Source organism: Ambystoma mexicanum, chromosome 6p (genome assembly GCF_040938575.1).
Source record: "Ambystoma mexicanum isolate Mex_15411 chromosome 6p, UKY_AmexF1_1, whole genome shotgun sequence".
NCBI classification, from domain to species: Eukaryota; Metazoa; Chordata; class Amphibia; order Caudata; family Ambystomatidae; genus Ambystoma; species Ambystoma mexicanum.
The window spans coordinates 553,596,823-553,615,019 of record NC_090935.1 but is presented as its reverse complement, the minus strand read 5'-3'; the positions used below and the strand labels follow the sequence as shown (position 1 = coordinate 553,615,019).

At 54.0% G+C, this 18,197-nt stretch overlaps 1 protein-coding gene across 1 annotated transcript in view; it reads right to left on the bottom strand.

Annotated features, from left to right (window-relative positions):
- Nucleotides 1–18,197, bottom strand: part of NLN (neurolysin) — a 906,503-nt gene that overhangs the window by 712,634 nt on the left and 175,672 nt on the right. Inside the window, exon 2 of the mRNA XM_069627362.1 lies at nucleotides 17,890–18,140. Coding sequence (XP_069483463.1) covers nucleotides 17,890–18,140 — 251 coding nt within the window. The remainder of the gene's footprint in view (nucleotides 1–17,889; nucleotides 18,141–18,197) is intronic.

Below are 18,197 nucleotides of genomic sequence, written 5' to 3'. Positions count from 1 at the left end.
CCCACCACCCCCACCCCCCAGCAGTGCAGGGGCAGCCTCCACCAGGCCCCCACTCATGTCTCCCAACACCCCCGTCCCCCAGCAGTGCAGGGGCACCCTCCACCAGGCCCCCACTCATGTCCCCCTGCACCCCCAGCCACCAGGGGCAGCCTCCACCAGGCCCCCACTCATGTCTCCCACCACCCCCAACCCCCAGCCACCAGGGGCAGCCTCCACCAGGCCCCCACTCATGTCTCCCACCACCCCCACCTCCCAGCCACCAGGGGCAGCCTCCACCAGGCCCCCACTCATGTCCCCTATCACCCACACCCCCCAGCAGTGCAGGGGCAGCCTCCACCAGGCCCCCACTCATGTCTCCCACCACCCCCACCCCCCAGCAGTGCAGGGGCACCCTCCACCAGGCCCCCACTCATGTCTCCCACCACCCCCACCCCCAGCAGTGCAGGGGCACCCTCCACCAGGCCCCCACTCATGTCCCCCTGCACCCCCACCCCCCAGCCACCAGGGGCAGCCTCCACCAGGCCCCCACCCATGTCTACCACCACCCCCACCCCCCAGCAGTGCAGGGGCAGCCTCCACCAGGCCCCCACTCATGTCTCCCTGCACCCCCAACCCCAGCCACCAGGGGCAGCCTCCACCAGGCCCCCACTCATGTCTCCCACCACCCCCACCCCCCTGCCACCAGGGGCAGCCTCCACCAGGCCCCCACTCATGTCTCCCACCACCCCCACCCCCCAGCCACCAGGGGCAGCCTCCACCAGGCCCCCACTCATGTCTCCCACCACCCCCAAACCCCAGCAGTGCAGGGGCAGCCTCCACCAGGCCCCCACTCATGTCTCCCATCACCCCTACCCCCCAGCAGTGCAGGGGCAGCCTCCACCAGGCCCCACTCATGTCTCCCACCAGGCAGCCTCCACCAGGCCCCCACTCATGTCCCCTATCACCCCCACCCGCCAGTCGTGCGATTTGCCTGGGTACGTGTACTTCGGGGTGCGCGGGAAGTTCTACACGCGATAAGCCTGGGTACGTGTACTTCGGGGTGCGCGGGAAGTTCCACACGCGATTGGCCTGGGTACGTGTACTACGGGGTGCGCGGGATGTTCCACGCGCGATTGGCCTGGGTACGTGTACTTCGGGGTGCGCAGGAAGTTCCACACGCGATTGGCCTGGGTACGTGTACTTCGGGGTGCGCGGGAAGTTCCACACGCGACTGGGCCTGTGAGAGTGGGGTACGTGTATTCCAGGGGTGGGCGGGAAGATTCACACGTTCGCCTACGACGCGCCGAAAAATAAATGGTCCAATCCTGAAACACGCACGCCAGCATGAAGCAGGCGTACGTCGACCCGCGCAGCATAAAAGTGCGCGCAAAAAACAAACAAGCTCAGACGCCAGGATGAATATCCCGTTCCTAGCAGCAGTGGCCGTGGGTTACCAAAGGAGGAGGAGGATAGTGAGGGCCAGAATTTTCACTCCCAGAACCAGCCTTTTTGGGATGCCTGATGACCAGGTGTATGGGAGGTACAGGTTATCACCACACATAATACTGGACCTGGTCAGTGAGTGGGAGGATGACCTCACATCACCCACCCTGTGCTCCCAAGCACTCAGCCCCCTGGAGAAGGTCCTCAATGTACTGCACTTCTTGGCCACAGGATCATTTCAGCGGACAAGTGCCATAGTGGGTGGGGTGTCACAGGCCACGGAGTCACGCTGCCTACACCAGGTCTTGAACATCATCACTGCACGCCCATCAGTCCGTAGGCACATATACCTGCCCAGGACACCTGCAGAAAGGCAGGCTGCCACCCTCGATTTCTACGGTGTGGCACAAATCCCAAAAGTGCTAGGTGCCATTGACTGCACCCATGTGGCACTACGTCCCCCCAGGGCATCTGAGCACATTTATAGGAACCGCAAGCACTGGCATTCCATCAACGTGCAGGTAGTATGTAATGCCAAGGGAATCATCACCTCAGTATATGCCAACTATCCAGGGTCCACCCACGACAGCTTCATTTACTGAATGTCTACCCTAAGCCGGGACCTAGAAGCTGGGCGGCATGGCGATACATGGCTGCTTGGTGAGTATGAATGCCACTGCACATGCATGCATGTCAGATGCAGAGTTATGTCACTACCCCACTAATGATACCCATCACCTCCTCACCAGGGGACAGTGCCTACCCTCTGAGCACCCACATGATGATGCCAATTCGGAACCCCATCACGCCTCCAGAGGTAAGATACAACACAGCCCATATTGCAACCCGGGGCATAGTGGAGCGCACATTCGGAGTGCTCAAGTCACGCTTTCGCTCCCTTGACCGTTATGGCGGGCAGCTGTTATATGCGCCCCCAGTAGTGTGCAGGATCATAGTGGCAGCATGTGTCCTGCACAATGTTGCAACACGCCGGTGCCTGGCTGTGGACATGGTTGTGCCCCCACATCCCCAACCACATGCACGCCCGCTGCGCATGGGAGGGGAGAGGGCACGGGGTGAGGCAGCCCGTACGCAGCTGGTGGCTAATTACTTCACATAGAAATCACACCCCAGTGGAGTGCACACAGCCCTGGCACATACCATCTGATAAGCAATGATGACTCGACCTGACAATTAAGACGAACAAAGGGACAGTCAACTGTCAGAACCATAGCAGCCTGAGATTGTTCATGTGGAAGTGTCACAATGTGTGCATCCCTACCTACACAAACACCACGAATGCAGTGTCATCAAAAGACACTTCCATGCTGCAGAAATGAATACCCACTCGCAAAATACTACATGAAAACAGTGCCATGTCACCCAACCCCTCCCCGGCACGGCCACACAACACACCATGGCATGTCATGCAATGTGAGAGGAAACAAATTAATCCCCACAACATGCCCCAAGTGTCACCAGCTACAGTGTCCCTAATGGAAACATGTCCACACATGAAATGCTCACAGTAATGCAGGACCTACAACACACATTACCAAATACTTACCAAGAATACCAATCACCTACACAACCTCCAACCTACCTTAAACATGACATTACAGACTTAAAAATTTGCTAGCCTCGCTACCTGAAGATGCCAGCCCTCTGAACACTTCCAAGTATACAGTGTTAGCGCCACGCAAGAGTGTAGGTGCACTGCTTACAACATGGACTCCAGTTCCAAGGTGGACCGCATTGTGAAGACATGAGGAATGGACCTGCAAATTAGGAGGATGAGATGGATGCAGAGGCACATATCAATACACCATGCAGTGTACAATACAACAACAATATGCACTATGAATGTATACACAGTATTGACTACAGACTGCCCACACAGCTCATGGGAGTCCAATGTCACCATGTACGCCAATGTCACTTGGGCACACCCTTTGCAAGCCCATGGAAACGGGAAGCAGGAGGGGTGTGTGTCACAAAAACCCAAGCATCTGAACCAAATTCATGACAAGCCTGCATGTGCCCAGCCACAATGGAGCGTATGCCCACGGGAGCCACACAAGGCAATACACTGTCCCAAAAAAAAAAAAAAAAAGGCCATTAATGGGCCCAGGGGGGTGGGGGAGGCCAACCAGGAGGTCCGAGGACAGGGTGCACACCAAAACCCACCTGTGTGGATCTTGCAAAAAAAAAACACCTCCATGGGCTCATGGCCTACACGGCTACCCTATTGTGGGAGTATCACTGCTGTTGCTCTCCTCACCCTCTGCAGCTGCATCAGGAGGTGGTGGCACTATGGGAGGCATCCCAGGCAAAGCCCTAGTCAGTTCCTCCATGGCTGCAAGCATGCGGGTGTGGTAGGTCTCGTTCTCGAGGATAAGTGTGCGGAGGTCCCCATGCAACAACTCACGGGATGCCCAGACCTCCGCCCTAGTTGCCTGCATCTCAGCTGAGAGCGTACGTGTGAGACGCTCCAGCTGCTGTTCTGTTTGTTGAAGCCTCAAGCTCAACAAGAGTCGTCCTGAGATGAAGGAGTTCCACCCTCAGGGCTTCCCTGTGGCCCTGGGACTCTATGGAAATGGCTTCCTGCAGAGTCGCCAGTGCCGCCCGCCTGTGCCTGTCGGACGCCAACATGTCCTCCCTGTGTGACTGGCAGATGGAGTCGGTTGCCTGCTGTAGTCGCTCCATCAGCCTTTCGGGGGGGACAATGGAAGTGGCCACCCTATCCATGGCCTGAGCCATCATCTCTGATGATGCTGCCTGTTGGGTTGCCATACCGTATATGGATTGCTCCCATGCGGTATTGCCAGGTGGCTGACGGCCACCACGTTGGCGGGGCACCACACCTGTCTGGGGGAAGGCGAACTACGCCTTGCTGTGCTGGCACTGCCTGAGGCTGCAGGACTGCATTCCCCCTCTGATCTGCTGGCCCAGGAACAGGATCAGATGTCGCAGAGTGTGACCCTGCATCCGTAACCACCAAAGGCGTACCTGCCAACACTGACATCCCCATTGAGGGTTCTAACCCTGGTGCAGGTGGGTCGGACAGAACAGAATCCCTCCCAGGAACATTCACCTGCGACGGCACATAGGTCTCATCATCCGAATCGACACCTGAATACAGCTCGGGGGAGGTGCAGCCAGAGACACCCCTTGAGAGCACGACCTGCAGCAGTTGTGGGTTCTCACCCACCACCACACCACGTCCCTCACTGGTGGTCGGTCGGCCCTCAGACCCCTCCTGGGTCGGCACCATCTCCACAACCCCAGCAGTATCAAGTGCGTCATCCCCTGCAAAGACATAAAAGAAAACAAATGGAAACAGGCATTAGCACTATGGCACACAATTAGGGCTGAGAGGCTACAGAAACAGTACTTGATTGACACATGTCCCACATGACTAAAATCCTCCCATGCATGCACCGTCACTGCGTGTGAAGGGGAGGCAGATGGCACACATTGATGACACCAAGATGGAAGATGAACACATTTGCTGCATGCTGCCTAGCAGTGGCATCACACATTGGCCAGTGATTGGCAGGTCAAATACACATGCCATCACACAGATGGCATGTACCCTAGCCATGAAGTGAAGAGGGAGAGGAGGTCACCAATTGTTCATTCAGTCCAGTTTGCTAATGTAATTGATTTTTTCATTGAAATGGTTCAAATGTTTAACCTGCAGCTGCCAGTCCAAAATGGTCCTATAGCACAGGGACATGTCTAAACAAATCCTGTCCAGGAAACTAAGCCAGTCCACTGTACCATAGCCATGTCAGACATGTGACAATAGGACTGAGAAATGCAGAGTAAAAGTGGTGGTATGCAAACAATCTGCCTGAATAAACAGAGGTAAATAAGCAACAATGTTGTGGCAAGATGACACTCCAAGGGCAACTGGCGTGGTGTTGGGCTGGATGTCTAATGTTGGCAGAAGGGATGCTGCTATACCCAAATGCTGGTGCGCAGAATGTATAGGAAGAGGCACATGGGTGACCCAAACCACTCAGGCACACACACCCTCACCTGGCACCCAAACAGAAGCCCTCCCACACACACCATGCACATGGATGACACACACATGCATGTGCACTCACCGGACAATGCCTCGTAATCTGCCAGTTCTCCCACGCCTTGGATCTGTTCCTCCGTGACGTAGGTCCCAGCAACCTGCTCATGTGGAGTGAGTTCTATGTCGTCTGCTGGAGACCCACCTCCAGCCACTAGAGTTGCGGCATGACTTGAGGCCAGCTTATTCTTTGCCCTGCGCTTCAGGTCATTCCAGCGCTTGTAGCATTCAGTAGCTGTGCGCCTCACGATTCCAAGGGCACTTATGATGTCCGCAATGGTCTGCCAGTGTGCCTGACGTTGTGCAGGTGTGGTCTTGGATCCTGCAACAATCACCATTTCGCGGTCATGTGCGGGCACATACTCTACAAGTGCATTCAGTTCGGCCTCATTGAAGCTGGGCTTCCTTGACGGGCTGGACTGTGTAGCCGTGTCTGGGGCATCAGCCTCTACTGGACGAGCACTCTTCCTCTTCCGCTTGGAAGGTGGTTGGGATCCTGAGTGTCCTACGCCGCTCTGGACACTAGGGGCAGGAGCCCCGGTGGACTCTGTACTAGGAGTATGGGATTGCACACTCAGCATGGGAGTTGGTGCAGGCATTAGCTCAAGTGTGATGGTGTCAGGGGGAATGTCAGCATGATGGACTTGAACCGACACTGTCCTGGCTGGTGTGTGAGAGGTGGGGTGGATGGAGCCGCAGCTGCCCCTGCAGCCTCCCCAGCCTGCCTACGCGGGGCAGCAGATGACCTAGCTGCCCCTGATCCACGTGGCCTGATGACACCAACGTTCACCGGCGCACGTGGCCTAGACCTGCTGACCTGGAAGTCAGCCATGGAGTCACCCTGTGCCAGGTCTGGTTCCACAGTGGGCTGGTCCAACAAGGGCTGAGCATGAATGGTGTCAGCCACGTTAACCTCAACCGGGGGGGGGGCATGGGTGTCCCTGACTGCTCCTCCACACATGGGGGGCTAGGGGCACCCTGCAAGTCACGGCCACGTCCCCTACCGGATCCACCACGGCCACCACTTGGGGCTCGGCCACCTTTGCCACCCTTATGGCTTGTTCGCCTCCCAGCCATGGCACTGATGTTATTGTGCGTATGGGAGTCGATGTGAACTATTGTCCTGGGCAATTGGGGGTCAAAGGGGTTGGGTACCAGATAGTAATCGTACCCTAGTGCTCTAGCAAGGCTGTATGTCACCCCTGGGGAAAGATGACGCGTCACGCAACGCACAGGCACCCCAAAAAAGGGAAGTAAGGTGCACGCAACCCCTCCTAGACCACGTGCGTGGAAAAATAAACCTGCACTATGCTGTGGCACCCAGAAACACAAGAATGAACGTATGCGTGTCACACGCAGCCTAGAATGACCTCTGAAGGGGTACGCGACACACAGGGCATGCACAGATGTTAAATACGTGCACGACTTAATGTCTGCTAGGAACAAAAGCGTGAAAAATATGCGCGTGTGCGCGTTGGCAACACCCCCGCCAAAAGAAGAATTGTACGCTGTCTGAGGAGACAGGACAACAGTAGAAGAGAACGCTGTTTGAGGAAACAGGCCCAGGAAAAAGAGGAAAAGAGAAAAAGCTGTAAGAGGTAACAGGGAGTACGAACTGGAAACGCTGTGAAGCAAATCGCATGTGAACCGACAAGAAGTACAGGTTTCACCCACTCGCTCTCCACGAAAAGCACGTACAAGGAAATGGCGTTCTACACGTATATTTTATACACACGTCACAGACTCGCATACGCGATGAGGCCATTTCCACCAATTACGTGCCTTGACACTCGGACGTGTATCTCTTTTATTTTACACGCGCCATTCTCTACGGCCATGCGCGTGACGTCACAGCTGCGCATTGGTGGCCTTTGGGCCAATTAAATCGCTTATGTGAGCACACGTGGTAAAACTGCACGTCCGAGTGTCATTGCATGTAATCGGAGGGAAGTGAGCGTACACGCGATTGGCCAGGGTACGTGTATTTCTGGGGTGCGCAGGAAGTTTCACACGCGATTGGTGGAATTCCACGTGTGCTCTGTCATCACGTGTAATGAGGGAAACACCCGCACGCGTCACGTCACAGACGCACTTACGCGCTAAGGGCCTTTGGTCCAATGAAATCGCATATGCGTGCTGACGTGCATACGCGCTAAGGGCCTTTCCTCGATTTACACGCAGACGTGCAGGATTTTCACGTGCAAAATCACTCCATATCAAGCTGGCCACGCGTAAGCACACGGAAGACCGCGCTCCTGCTCACAAGGCCGAATTACTTAGCGGATGCTAAGGGGCGCCGTGGCCACTTGTCGGAAGATCAGATGAGGGTCCTGGAATGCATATCCCCAGTGCTCCATGTCCAGGTCCTTGAGAGGCAGACCCGTCTGGAGTCGAGCGGTAAGTGTACATGCATCATGATTGTAAGCTGTGCGTGTGGTGATGTGCCAGTAGTGTGCCGGTTCCACATATGTTTGTATGGGGCCGAGTATGGGTGGGGGTGTACAGGGCCGTGCGGCTAACACATGCGAGGGCTGTCATGTGGGAGACATGGATGGTGCTTGTGTGTGTAGGCTTGCATGCCAAATGCAGTTGCGTGGGCACACATGTTTGGATGAATGTGTATGTAAGTGGGCATGCATGGTCGTGATGTCACGCGTGTATGTTGTTTTCAGCAGCATGTATCAGCACTGTGTGCATGTGCATGTGTGTGTATTTCACAAGGGTGCAACAGTGATGCAACATGGATGCATGTGACAGTGGGATGTGGAAGCCTGATTGACAGATGTGACATGGATGCCCATCGGAACACTGCGACAGTTGGTTGAGGTGTACACATGCATGCAAGTGTGGTGGTGTGCGTGCATGTGTAGTGCACTCCCTGTGTTGCATGTGATGTCTGGCTCACCTTTGCCTGCTCATGCTGTTGTATGTGTATGGATGGTGCTGGCAGTTGCGATGTGGCTGTGGTATGGCTCATGTGTGCAAGTTGAAATGACATGTGTGTTGCCGATTGTGATGCCATGTCTGAGGTTTGGCAATGCCACTCATGTACAACTGTCATGTGTGTATGTGTCCATGGTACAGTGCCCTGATGCCTGCGTTTCATTTCTCCCTGTCTGCAGCGTCAACTGATGATGAGGGCGGAGAAGGTGCTGTGGAGCACAGCGGCGGGGATCGCACCGCCAGCCGGAGACGCAAGGCCCGGCTCCCCTCCCAGGTTGTGATCTCATCGGGGAGTGAGGAGTCCGGTGCCGCGTCCCAAGCCGCAGCTGCCGGGGGGAGGTCCAAGAGGCGGAGGTCGGAGTTGGACTCCTTGGCAGCAGAAGGGGCAGCTGGGACCCCACAGGGCCCAACGGGGGAAGATGGCACGGAGTCATCCAGGTTGGTGGGGGGTTTGGTTGAGGAGGAGGCCGTGCAAGCAACAGAGACGGGGTCTGGAGGTGGGGATTCCACTGGTGCTAGTGGTGCAGTGCAGGACCAGGGACAGGAGGCAGCACAGGTTGCCGCGGAGGTGCCTGTGTGCAATCCTGTCCCTGATCCTGTCACTGCATCATCTTGCACCAGCAGGGATGCCTACGTCCAGACCCGTTTTCAGGCAGGGGATGAGCTCACGACAACTGGCCTTCCTCTGCCTGCGGTGGTGGCTATCCGGGTCCGGGTTGATCCTGTCCTGACTGATGTGGCGTTGCGTCAACGGGCCATGCGAGGTGACCTGCAGTCTTTTCATGAGGAGACTGCACGTCATCTCGAATGGCTCGTTGACCGCGTCGGACTACTGGGACAGGTCACCCAGGTAGGATTCCTCCGTTTGATGGGGCTTGCTCAGACCCCCTCCTCAATTGAACCCCCTTTGCGCCAGTCGTCCTCCGTGCCATCTTCCCACCCATCAGTCACCTGGGTGCCCTGTGGAGCTGCCTCGGACGGTGCGGCCAGGCTGGTGGAGGAGGCATCCCTGCCACAGTCGGGAGTCGGACGTCCAGCAGGGGTGGCCACATCAACGACTGCACCCCAGCCAGCAGAGGATGTGCAGGCAGCAGGAGGCAGTGCACGGGCAGAGGCGCAGCAGCAGCAGCAACGTGGTGGGAGCCATGGTGGCTCGGGGCCTTCGACATCGGAGGGGCAGGCATTGGCCGGAGGGCAGGAGTACCCAGGACGGGAAGTGTCTTTCGTGTGGCAGCGGTTGGGCCACGCCATAGATGCGGAGCGGCAGCAGGCGGAAGAGGCACGGCTCACGATGGTCAGGGTGGAGAACTCCATGCGGAGGGCCCTGAGGCGTGCCGAGTGCCTCGAGGCAATCCGCAGGGAGTTTGGGGGGAACATGTGGACGGCCCTGCGGACCCTCGGGGCCATGGAGGAGGAGCGCCTCTGGGACATTGAGCAGGAGTTCGATGATGGCCTGGCCCGGAACATCCCGAAGTGAGCCGTCGGACTAGCCCGCTGCCCTTGTAAATAGTTCTGTAGTTAGTGTTAGGTTTCCTTTGGTTTAGCATTTTTTTTGGACCTTTTGGACAATGGCCCATATTTTTGTATATAGTTTATTTTTTTAGGTAGTGTTATTAGATAGGTTTCATTTCTTCGGTTGGGATCATGGACCCTGGATTGTTTATCTGTATATAGTTGACTTTTGGATTTTCATTTTTTTTATGATTTCCCCATGGAGCAATGGTTTTCGATTTTAATTTTCCATTGGATTAACTTTTGTGGACTGTGACTTTGGATACCTTTCGTTTGCATTATGATTTGTGGTTTTGCATTATTTCACGTACCTGCTGGTTTATTTTTAAAAAATTTCAATTATTGTTTCTTTATTTTTGATTCAATTTATGTTGCGTCTAATACATATTTTTTCTTCAAACTTCGATGTGTAGTATCATCTCATTGGTTTCATGCATATCATGATATGGGTTTTGACATTCACTGACACCCATTGGGTGTATGTGAGGGACATGTGTTCATTTGCAAACTTGCAATTGTGGTTCTATCATGTTTTTGCCATTTCTAAGTGGGTGGATGCAATAATCGGGTGGGTGTTTGGCATTTGGAGGCTGACCATAAGGGCCAGGGATCTAGATTGTGGTGGCCTGGTGGAGGCTGCCCCTGCACTGCTGGGGGGTGATAGGGGACATGAGTGGGGGCCTGGTGGAGGCTGCCCCTGGTGGCTGGGGGGTGGGGGTGGTGGGAGACATGAGTGGGGGCCTGGTGGAGGCTGCCCCTGCACTGCTGGGGGGTGGGGGTGATAGGGGACATGAGTGGGGGCCTGGTGGAGGCTGCCCGTGGTGGCTGGGGGGTGGGGGTGATAGGGGACATGAGTGGGGGTCTGGTGGAGGCTGCCCCTGGTGGCTGGGGGGTGGGGGTGGTGGGAGACATGAGTGGGGGCCTGGTGGAGGCTGCCCCTGCACTGCTGGGGGGTGGGGGTGATGGGAGACATGAGTGGGGGCCTGGTGGAGGCTGCCCCTGCACTGCTGGGGGTGGAGGTGCAGGGAGACATGAATTGGACATGAGTGGGGGCCTGGTGGAGGCTGCCCCTGGTGGCTGGGGGGTGGGGGTGGTGGGAGACATGAGTGGGGGCCTGGTGGAGGCTGCCCCTGCACTGCTGGGGGTGGGGGTGATAGGGGACATGAGTGGGGGCCTGGTGGAGGCTGCCCCTGGTGGCTGTGGGGTGGGGGTGATAGGGGACATGAGTGGGAGCCTGGTGGAGGCTGCCCCTGCACTGCTGGGAGGTGGGGGGAGACATCAGTGGGGGCCTGGTGGAGGCTGCCCCTGCACTGCTGGGGGGTGGGGGTGATAGGGGACATGAGTGGGGGCCTGGTGGAGGCTGCCCCTGGTGGCTGGAGGATGGGGGTGATAGGGGACATGGTTGGGGGCCTGGTGGAGGCTGCCCCTGCACTGCTGGGGTGTGGGGGTGATAGGGGACATGAGTGGGGGCCTGGTGGAGGCTGTCTCTGGTGGCTGGGGGGTGGGGGTGGTGGGAGACATGAGTGGGGGCCTGGTGGAGGCTGCCCCTGCACTGCTGGGAGGTGGGGGTGATAGGGGACATGAGTGGGGGCTTGGTGGAGGCTGCCCCTGGTGGCTGGGGGGTGGGGGTGATAGGGGACATGAGTGGGGGCCTGGTGGAGGCTGCCCCTGGTGGCTGGGGGGTGGGGTCGTGGGATAACATGAGTGGGGGCCTGGTGGAGGCTGCCCCTGCACTGCTGGGGGGTGGGGGTGATGGAAGACATGAGTGGGGGCCTGGTGGAGGCTGCCCCTGCACTGCTGGGGGGTGGGGGTGCAGGGAGACATGAGTTGGACATGAGTGGGGGCCTGGTGGAGGCTGCCCCTGGTGGCTGGGGGGTGGGGGTGGTGGGAGACATGAGTGGGGGCCTGGTGAAGGCTGCCCCTGCACTGCTGGGGGGTGGGGGTGATAGGGGACATGAGTGGGGGCCTGGTGGAGGCTGCCCCTGGTGGCTGTGGGGTGGAGGTGATAGGGGATATGAGTGGGGGCCTGGTGGAGGCTGCCCCTGGTGGCTGGGGGTGGTGGGAGACATGAGTGGGGGCCTGGTGGAGGCTGCCCCTGCACTGCTGGGGGGTGGGGGTGATAGGGGACATGAGTGGGGGCCTGGTGGAGGCTGTCCCTGCACTGCTGGGGGGTGGTGGCGGTGGGAGACATGAGTGGGGGCCTGGTGGAGGCTGCCCCTGCACTGCTGGGGGGTGGGGGTGATAGGGGACATGAGTGGGGGCCTGGTGGAGGGTGCCCCTGGTGGCTGGGGGGTGGTGGGAGACATGAGTGGGGGCCTGTTGGAGGCTGCCCCTGCACTGCTGGGGGTGGGGGTGATGGGAGACATGAGTGGGGGCCTGGTGGAGGCTGCCACTGATGGCTGGGGGGTGGGGGTGATGGGAGACATGGGTGGGGGCCTGGTGGAGGCTGCCCCTGGTGGCTGGGGGTGCAGGGGGACATGCGTTGGTGGGCAGTAGTGCAAGGTGACATGTGGGTTGGCTGGGGGGCATGGCCATGGTGGATGGGGTGCCTGCAGGACATGTGCAGGGTAGGCCCCTGTGGTGTGGGCCACCTGCAGGGGCCGTGGAGGGTGTAGAGGGAACATCTGGGAGGACCCACACGTGCAATTCACGTGTGGGGCTCCCCGCGCACCCCTGTAATACACGTACCCTGATGGAATCGCGTGTGATATTTCCTGCGCACCCCTGAAATACACGTACCCTGCTGCTTTTGCGTGTGATACTTCCCGCGCACCCCTGGAATACACGTACCCTGATGGAATTGCGTGTGATACTTCCCGCGCACCCCTGAAATACACGTACCCTGCTGATTTTGCGTGTGATACTTCCCGCGCACCCCTGAAATACACGTACCCTGCTGCTTTTGTGTGTGATACTTCCCGTGCACCCCTGGAATACACGTACCCTGCTGTTTTTGCGTGTGATACTTCCCGCGCACCCCTGGAATACACGTACCCTGATGGAATCGCGTGTGATACTTCCCGCGCACCCCTGGAATACACGTACCCTTCTGTTTTTGCGTGTGATACTTCCTGCGCACCCCTGGAATACACATACCCTGATGGAATCGCGTGTGATACTTCCCGCGCACCCCTGAAATACACGTACCCTGCTGCTTTTGCGTGTGTTACTTCCCACGCACCCCTGATGCACACGTACACAGGACAATCGCGTGTGGAACTTCCCGCGAACCACTGAAAAACACGTTCCCCGCTTGGCGTTTGCTGTTTGCCAGCCCTGTGAACTGGTCCAGGGTTAGCGCAGCCCTTTGCGATTATTTGGGGATTTTGAAGGCTTTTCCTTGCGCGAGGGCGTTCTTGGGGGCGTAACTGGCGATGCTGCAGGGTTGCTGTGCCACGCTGCACCATAGCTGGTTTTGGATGCGAAAATCCATGAATACGGTGTGCGCGGAAATCGATTTTAGCGCACGCGGCTGGCGCAGACATTTGCACGGGCACGCTGTGCGCCAGCCGCGTGCAACACTTTTGTGCGAAATTCCAAGAATTACCCTGTTTGTCTTCGCCTCTATGGAAGAGGACTTTGGGGCAGACTGTGCCCCCACTTAATATCCAGAGAGGAAAGCTTCTTCTTCTGAAGTCACAAAGATGATCCAATTCAAATGGGCTTCTTGCCCCCTTCAAAGCCAGTTTTCCACAACAGAGTGGTCCCTTACAAGTCTTCTTTAAGCGTCCAATCCTTCCTACTCTGAAGGAAGAGTAGGAAGAGGCTTTTCCTGATAATACTAGTTCTAGAGTGCGTGGTCTCCAGGATGGATGGAGGGGGGCAGAAGAAGTGTGGGTATCCTAAAAGATTCCAGATACGCAGATTCTTCTCTGAACAGTACTTCTATTTATTAATTGAGCCACCAACATGCCCTGAGGATGCCCAATTATATTTATTTATTTATTTATTTTGATGTTTTAGTTTTGTCTCAAACTTTTTCATCATTGTGATTCGTGCGAAATACGTGGTTAAAAGAAGAAAAAAAGGTGTAGTCTGCAGTGCTACGAAAGCATTATTCCTCCGTTGATCTCGAGAATGCTGTGAAGGTAAAGGACAGCTGTGAATATGTATTTGTTATTTTTGTCCACTGAGAATCGCAGCCCATCTTTCGTCTGTTGTCATTTGCTGCGAGGCAAGGTCAAAGTAGGCCCCAAACTGCTTGCGCTGGTTGGCGAGTGAGGGACATTCCATGACCAGATGGAATATGGTTTCTGGTGTTGTGATGATTTCACAAAATCGACAGTGGTTCTGGTTTTTTGGGATCTGTCTTGTTGATGCCAAGTAATCATTAGTTGGTAAAGTGTTCAGCCGGATTTTTAAGAAGGTTGATCTGATAGTTGGATCAGGGAATGATAAGATGTATGGTTGTGGTTCATGTAGTTTTCTGTTGTCCTTATTGCACTGCAAAGTCCGTTTGTATGTGTTTTTCTTTTCGATGGTTTTGATCCAATCGTTTTGTAGCATTTTGATTTTGGCGTGTTGGGGGCGTTTCGTTAGAAGTTCTTCCGATATGTCTTCTTGCTCCATTTCTTTGGTTATTGTTTTTTTTCCAGGTTTGTAGTATTGTATTATTTAGGGCAGTTGAGTTGGTTTTCAGGATTTGAATTGCAGGGGTTTTGTCATCCGACAATATTTTGCGGTAGATATCTAGTCTTTTCCATCGTACCATGGAATCGATGGATTGGGTAGCTACTTCGTAGCGAATTATCGCCATGGGATATGATTGAGGAAGGGTAAAGATCTGCCCAATTATATAATTTTGGTTCAGAGGTACTCACAGTTAAAGGCAGCCCCTGTCTAATGGAATATGGATTCCAGCAGGCTGTCTGCAGTAATGCACAAGCTAATCTGTGCCTGCCATGTTGCTCGAGGGGGGTGTCAGTAGACAGTACCAGCAGACCTAGATGCTTGCATGGAGCATTTATAAACATGAGCCTGATTAGCAGAGCTCATTTTCACGGGCAGAATTACCAGCATCATTTTGGGCTATAGAAATCAAAAAACCTTGGGATTGGCTACCCGCGCACGTGGCATTATGTCACAGATGCAGACAGTGCCTTTCTCTGAGCCACTGCATTATAACTAATGTGTTTTGAATGGGAGGATGCATCTTACAATGTTATACTAAGTGTGTGCATGTACATGTTCTCTACCAATTGTCCACAGAGGGCCTCATTACGAGTCCGGCGGTAAAACCGCCTGGTTACCGCCGGACTCGTATTACTCGTATTACCATTCCGCCTCCGTGATTCCTGGAATTACCGGGGCATTACAACCCCGGTTTCCCGGTAATCATGGAGGCAGAATGGTGTTAATCCCCATTCCCATTGAGTCCTATGGGACTCAATGAGAATGGGGATCATGGAAACACCGGCAGCATCTCGTAATGCTGCCGGTGTTTCCTCGTTCGCCTGCAGGCGGGCGGTGTTAAACCCGCCAGGTCAGACCTGGCGGGAACATCACCTCCCGCCTGCAGGAGTTGTGATCGCCCGGCATGAAAACAACGGTGGCGGCGGGTTTGCCGCCACCGTTTTTTCCACACCGGGTGATTTGTAATGAGGCCCAGAGTCTTATTTCTTATTTATTTTTTAGAACATTTCATTAAATGTACTTAAATTGTAAAAAAATATATATACTGTGAACAAGTGCCTGGTAGACCATGAAACGCATAGCTGGTTGCACCTCTTGCACAGATGTCTGTGATTAAAATGCTTTTGTAACAGACTGCCATGTGTGTTTGTCTCTCTCTCTGCCCATCTGTGAGATTGTGATAATTATGTGTCCGTTTTTTCCGATATATATATATATATCTAGTAGGAAAAAGTTCATTTGAGCCAAGGCACACATTCCACAATGCCACCTAGCAGCAATCACTGGTCGTGCACCTCCAGTTCTGAACCACAACAGCAAGGCATTGTGGGTATGCAAATTAACTCAAATGCAAACCTTTTTTTCCAGGAAATTGTCTATTTTATACATAGCTTAATCAACCCAAGATAGACAGACATTTGCAATTCTGCCAGGACAACTACTTTCTTACTTTCACATTTCAGGTAAAAGGCTTTTTCAAACCTTTTTAGAGAGAGAGAGGGAGAGAGAGGGGGGAGAGGGGGAGAGAGAGAGAGAGAGAGAGACAGAGAGAGAGAGACAGAGAGAGAGAGAGAACCGAAAAACCCTAGAAATGCACCAGTTATGGTAAGGTACGTAACCATAACTCGTGCTAACACTGTGCACTGCAAGGACTAACACCCATGACCTCAAAGATGACATCACTAATATGATGGCCTTCTGCCATGCACCCAATATTCTAGGCCTTGAACACACCTAATACAACGTAATGCCACCCTACATTTCACCATGTAACCAACTACGACAATCCACATAGACACCACTGCTACCAGCACTCTTACCCAACCTGCGCACTGCCATGGAGCTATGCAGCAACAAATTGCAACAGTTACCAGGATGTAGACAGAAAACACTCTCTCCTGCACCCCTGTGCACTTTCATTCACATACTATGGGCGTACCCACTTCCATTCACAAAGTATTGTGTCACTGCCAACCTACCCACATTCTGTTCGCAACACTGGCCCTACTCCAACCAATCTGCACACACTAGACTATGCAAGCACCACCCTCTACCGGATGCAGCGTCAGACATGCGTTGCTGCGGTGGGTATGCTGAAGCCCTACGCTCTTGAGTGCATCACCTACGGCTTCGGCTATGCACCCAATAGTCTAATCATTCCACAGACCCACTGCTACTTGATTCACCCATGCATACCACCATGTGCCCAACTACTGCATTCCATCCGCAGAGCACAGCCAGCCACGCTCCCACTCAACCTATGTAATGTGCAATTCAATCCCCTTCGGAAATTCACCTGCCACCACTCACCACGGAAAGAGGTTGCTGCAAACAGGTCGCGGCAGAAGCTATTGGGCCGTTACGACAGCTGCCTCCAATCATCACACAAAGTACTCGCCTGACAACAAGGATTGCCAAACCAATAGGGCTGGCTTTGTAAATGTAGAATGGTAGGGCGTTTTGTCTTGTTGGGGATAGACAACAATGTTTTACCCTCTACAGTTACAAAACTATACCTATTGCCTTTGCCAATGCTTATTTGATCATTTAAGCCAATGCTTATTTGATAAAGAATGATGTATAATAGAATTCTGCCCAACAATAATGTTTGCATTTTACCATTTAGCCATGATATTGCCCTTTACTTTAACATGGTATAAAGATCTAAAGTGTTTGTACTTTTAAACTGGACTAGCTTGCTGTCAAACCCTTCAGCGGCATGTCTCTTGAATATCAATGATTTTCACGTATCTTCTTTTTTGTTGCTAGAGCTTTCAAGCGAACACAATGGCTGTCTGGAATTGAAGAAAAAAAAACGAAAATTTGGTTGCACACTGTAGTTATGTTCAGCAGAACCCAGGTGTTATATACGGTACCCGCCAAACCTACAGTGCACTTTTCGCCGCATTTGGTGAAGTCATTTTACCACATCTTTTGATGCATGTGGTAAAAAATGCTGCAAGAAAATGAGGTGAAATGGACACTGCAGTGAGTTGTACAGCATCCGTTATATACTACCTCATTATTAGTAGGCAAATTGAGACATAAGGATGTGTGGTGCCTTATATAAGCATTACAATCAATAAAAGAAAGAAATATTCATAACAAGGTCACCACTTCCAAACACAGGAGCCAAAATAATATCAGTGTGCCAGCTCCTACTTGACTGAGGAGCATTCCCCAGCCAGGCCATTCCTAGGTATATTTCTAGGGCACCTGGTCGCAGATATAGTCCACTATTCATAGTTGTATGTAGTATTGCTTGAGAAAGATGGAGACTGCAAAGGACTCACCTATGTATTCAACCTCGACATCCGCCAGCGCTTTAATGCAGTTCTCAAAGGTGAGCTCCCGAAGGTCTAGTCTACCAACGGTGTCATAGACCTGCTTTGTTTTCCTTATTAGTTCCTCTGCCCTTTCCCTGATGCGATCTGGAGACTGGTCCCATTTTAAAAGGTTTCTGTTAGCAGTAGTAGATGAGGCGGGCATCTTGGCACAACAGGTGATTCTTGGTATCAAAGTCACTTCCAGAATGAGCTTGATTCTGCGGGACACGTAGGAGCAGGAAAGAAAGAAATATATATCTTCACAACAGCAGTTT